A 2,405-nucleotide genomic window follows, 5' to 3' on the forward strand; every position below is an offset into this window, starting at 1 on the left:
TTGCTCTTCCTTCGACATTTGTGTTTCTTGTATGGCTAAAAAGTCTACTTGCTCTTCGTGAAGCAAACGTAATAGCTGATACATTTTACGAGTAGAATTTAAACCTCTAATATTGAGTGTACCCAGCGTTAAGCAATTAGTAGAAAAAGTGGGAAATTTCGATGCAAACATTATTGGGGCGGAGGAGGAGGTTTGTAATAAAGAGCGATTTACAACAAATTCACGCAAAACTTACATAATTCATAGCTGTGGCGACAAGCACGAGTAAATATTCAAATAAAGTAATGAACTGTCGGTAACTGTTCTCTATGTGAACACAACCACCTAGTGCGAGGTTTGCTCTCGTTGGCCATCCGGTGGAGCTCGGGGCTTGCGTTTCTTTCTTCCTTGTGGCTTGCTCCAGTCAGGCCCTTCAAGGTCGGGGTCTTCCTCCTCGACGCGATCTAGCGGTCGCTTGAAGGGATCCGAGCTGTCGCCCATTTCCGAGTCAACTTCGGTGGCATCGTCTAAGGAGAGGTCGTTCCCGTCGACTGTCTTCTGTCGCTGGCTTTTAGAGGAGGCTGGAGCGGCCTTGACGATGTCTGTGCCGTTTCCGACGCAGGCAGCTGTCTTGCCAGCTTCGAGAATCGATGCGGTGGTGTCTTCGTCTTGCGATGCGCCTCGTTTGTCAGCCCCTGAAGGTGTTTGGGAATGGGTGGTGGTTGGGTGCCCAGAGCCGTCTTCGATTTTCGAAGCTTCTTCTTCATCCATGAAGAATTCAGAGTTGTCTTCCTCGGGAGCCGGTCGCATTATAGTGGCGTACGTCCGGATGCAATCCTCTTGCTCATGACCAAAACGATGGCACTTGTCACAGCGAGGGACGCGACATTCTCGGCGGATGTGGCCTGTTCTCTTACATCGAAGGCAGAGAGGCGCTCTTCCGGGGACAAGAACGAGAACGTTACTGCCGAACAGACGCAGCTGGTGCGGGAGGTTTTCCTTGGTGACGCCTTCCTTTAGGTTGATTCTCACCAGCCTTGTCGTCGTCTGAACATTCTGGAAGCCTTCCGCCCTCCATGTGTCGCGGGATACTTCGTTGATTTTTCCATAAGGCTCTAGGGCCCTCCGCACTGTGTCGTCGCTTATGTGAATAGGTATCCAGGATAGCTAGGTTCGACATTGTACATGTACCTTTTTTTAGTACACGGAAGTGACGTCATCACGTCTGATTGGTTGGAAACAAAAGTGACGTAATTTCCCTAGAAAAATGTGGGCGGAGTCGGCAAAACTGGGCGGAGTCGGCTACCGGACGTGACAACAAAATGACGTTTCGTTTTGTACCGAGTACGTTTCAAAAGGTACTTGCTCGGAACTAGGTGTCATCGGCAACATGTTTTCTGCGGCGAAGAGTCGTCGTCTCGTCAATTCGACTTTTTCTTTAATAGAGCTTTTTTTTTCGCCTGAAAGGCTGTATCGGGAACACCGCGATGCATTCGAGCTCCCGGAGGAGATCTTTCGGAAGCAATACCGCCTGTCCAAGATCGTGGTGCGGTGGTTGCGCGACGAACTTTGCGAGGAACCGGAGGTGAGGAGGGTGCGTACCTCGTGGACGGTCATGACTGTGGAGCTTCAAGTATTGTGTGCACTGCGCTTCTACGGCACGGGGAGCTTCCAAGGCATGGTGGCGAGCGACGAACACGTAGCGCGGGACCAAAAGACAGTCAGCGTTGCGGTCCGCGCCGTCTCCGTCGCTATCGTGCGTCGTCTCGGGGCCCAGCGTGGCTGGATCCACTTCCCCGAGACGCCGAGCGAGAGGTTCGACGCGGAGAAGGGCTTCAGGCTGCTCGGCAGGATACCCGGCGTCATCGGTTGCGTGACGGGACCATGGTCTCCATCGTCGGCCCGTCCTAGAACGACCCCACCGTCACGAAGGCGGCGTACTGGTGCCGCAAGTACTTCTACGCCCTCAACGTGATGGTGGTAAGTACACTCATGTTACGTTGTCAAAACGCGCCCCAAATCTGTAGAAAAAAAAAAAAAACATATTGCCGATACGGTTTAAGTATGCCGTTTTATGACTGCGGGCTGTGGGGTCTCACGACTGCGCGAGCGTGTGCTCTACGTAACATGTGAGCCGTGAGACTCTTCTCCCAAAAATAATACTTTTCTGTTAAAACGTGCAAGCTTCCGTAAAAAAAAAACACATTATTTTTTTTCAAGGTAGTTAGTTGTACCTTGCATCCAGGAAGGTGTGTTGACATGCATGTGTCAGACAAAATAACTTAAAAGGTTCTGAAATTGCGACTGCTTTGTGAACCATAAGTACAATCTACTACTTGTGGATTCATGTAATTACATGTCAATATCTCTCTCACTTTCAGGTGTGTGACGCCGACTGCCGGATAATGTGCATCGACCCACGGTAT

The 2,405-nt window shown here is 50.7% G+C and overlaps 1 protein-coding gene across 1 annotated transcript; it reads right to left on the bottom strand.

Moving 5' to 3' along the window:
• Nucleotides 1-261: 261 nt before the first annotated feature.
• LOC121837716 lies at nt 262-1,122 on the bottom strand (the record flags this gene model as incomplete). The annotated part of the gene is made up of 1 exon (XM_042293504.1): nt 262-1,122. A coding segment is annotated over one exon (798 nt), but the record flags the coding sequence as incomplete, so codon positions are not given.
• Nucleotides 1,123-2,405: the final 1,283 nt, after the last annotated feature.

The sequence above is a fragment of the Ixodes scapularis genome, unplaced genomic scaffold (assembly GCF_016920785.2).
Source record: "Ixodes scapularis isolate PalLabHiFi unplaced genomic scaffold, ASM1692078v2 PGA_scaffold4__175_contigs__length_147842914, whole genome shotgun sequence".
In the NCBI taxonomy this organism is placed as follows: Eukaryota; Metazoa; Arthropoda; class Arachnida; order Ixodida; family Ixodidae; genus Ixodes; species Ixodes scapularis.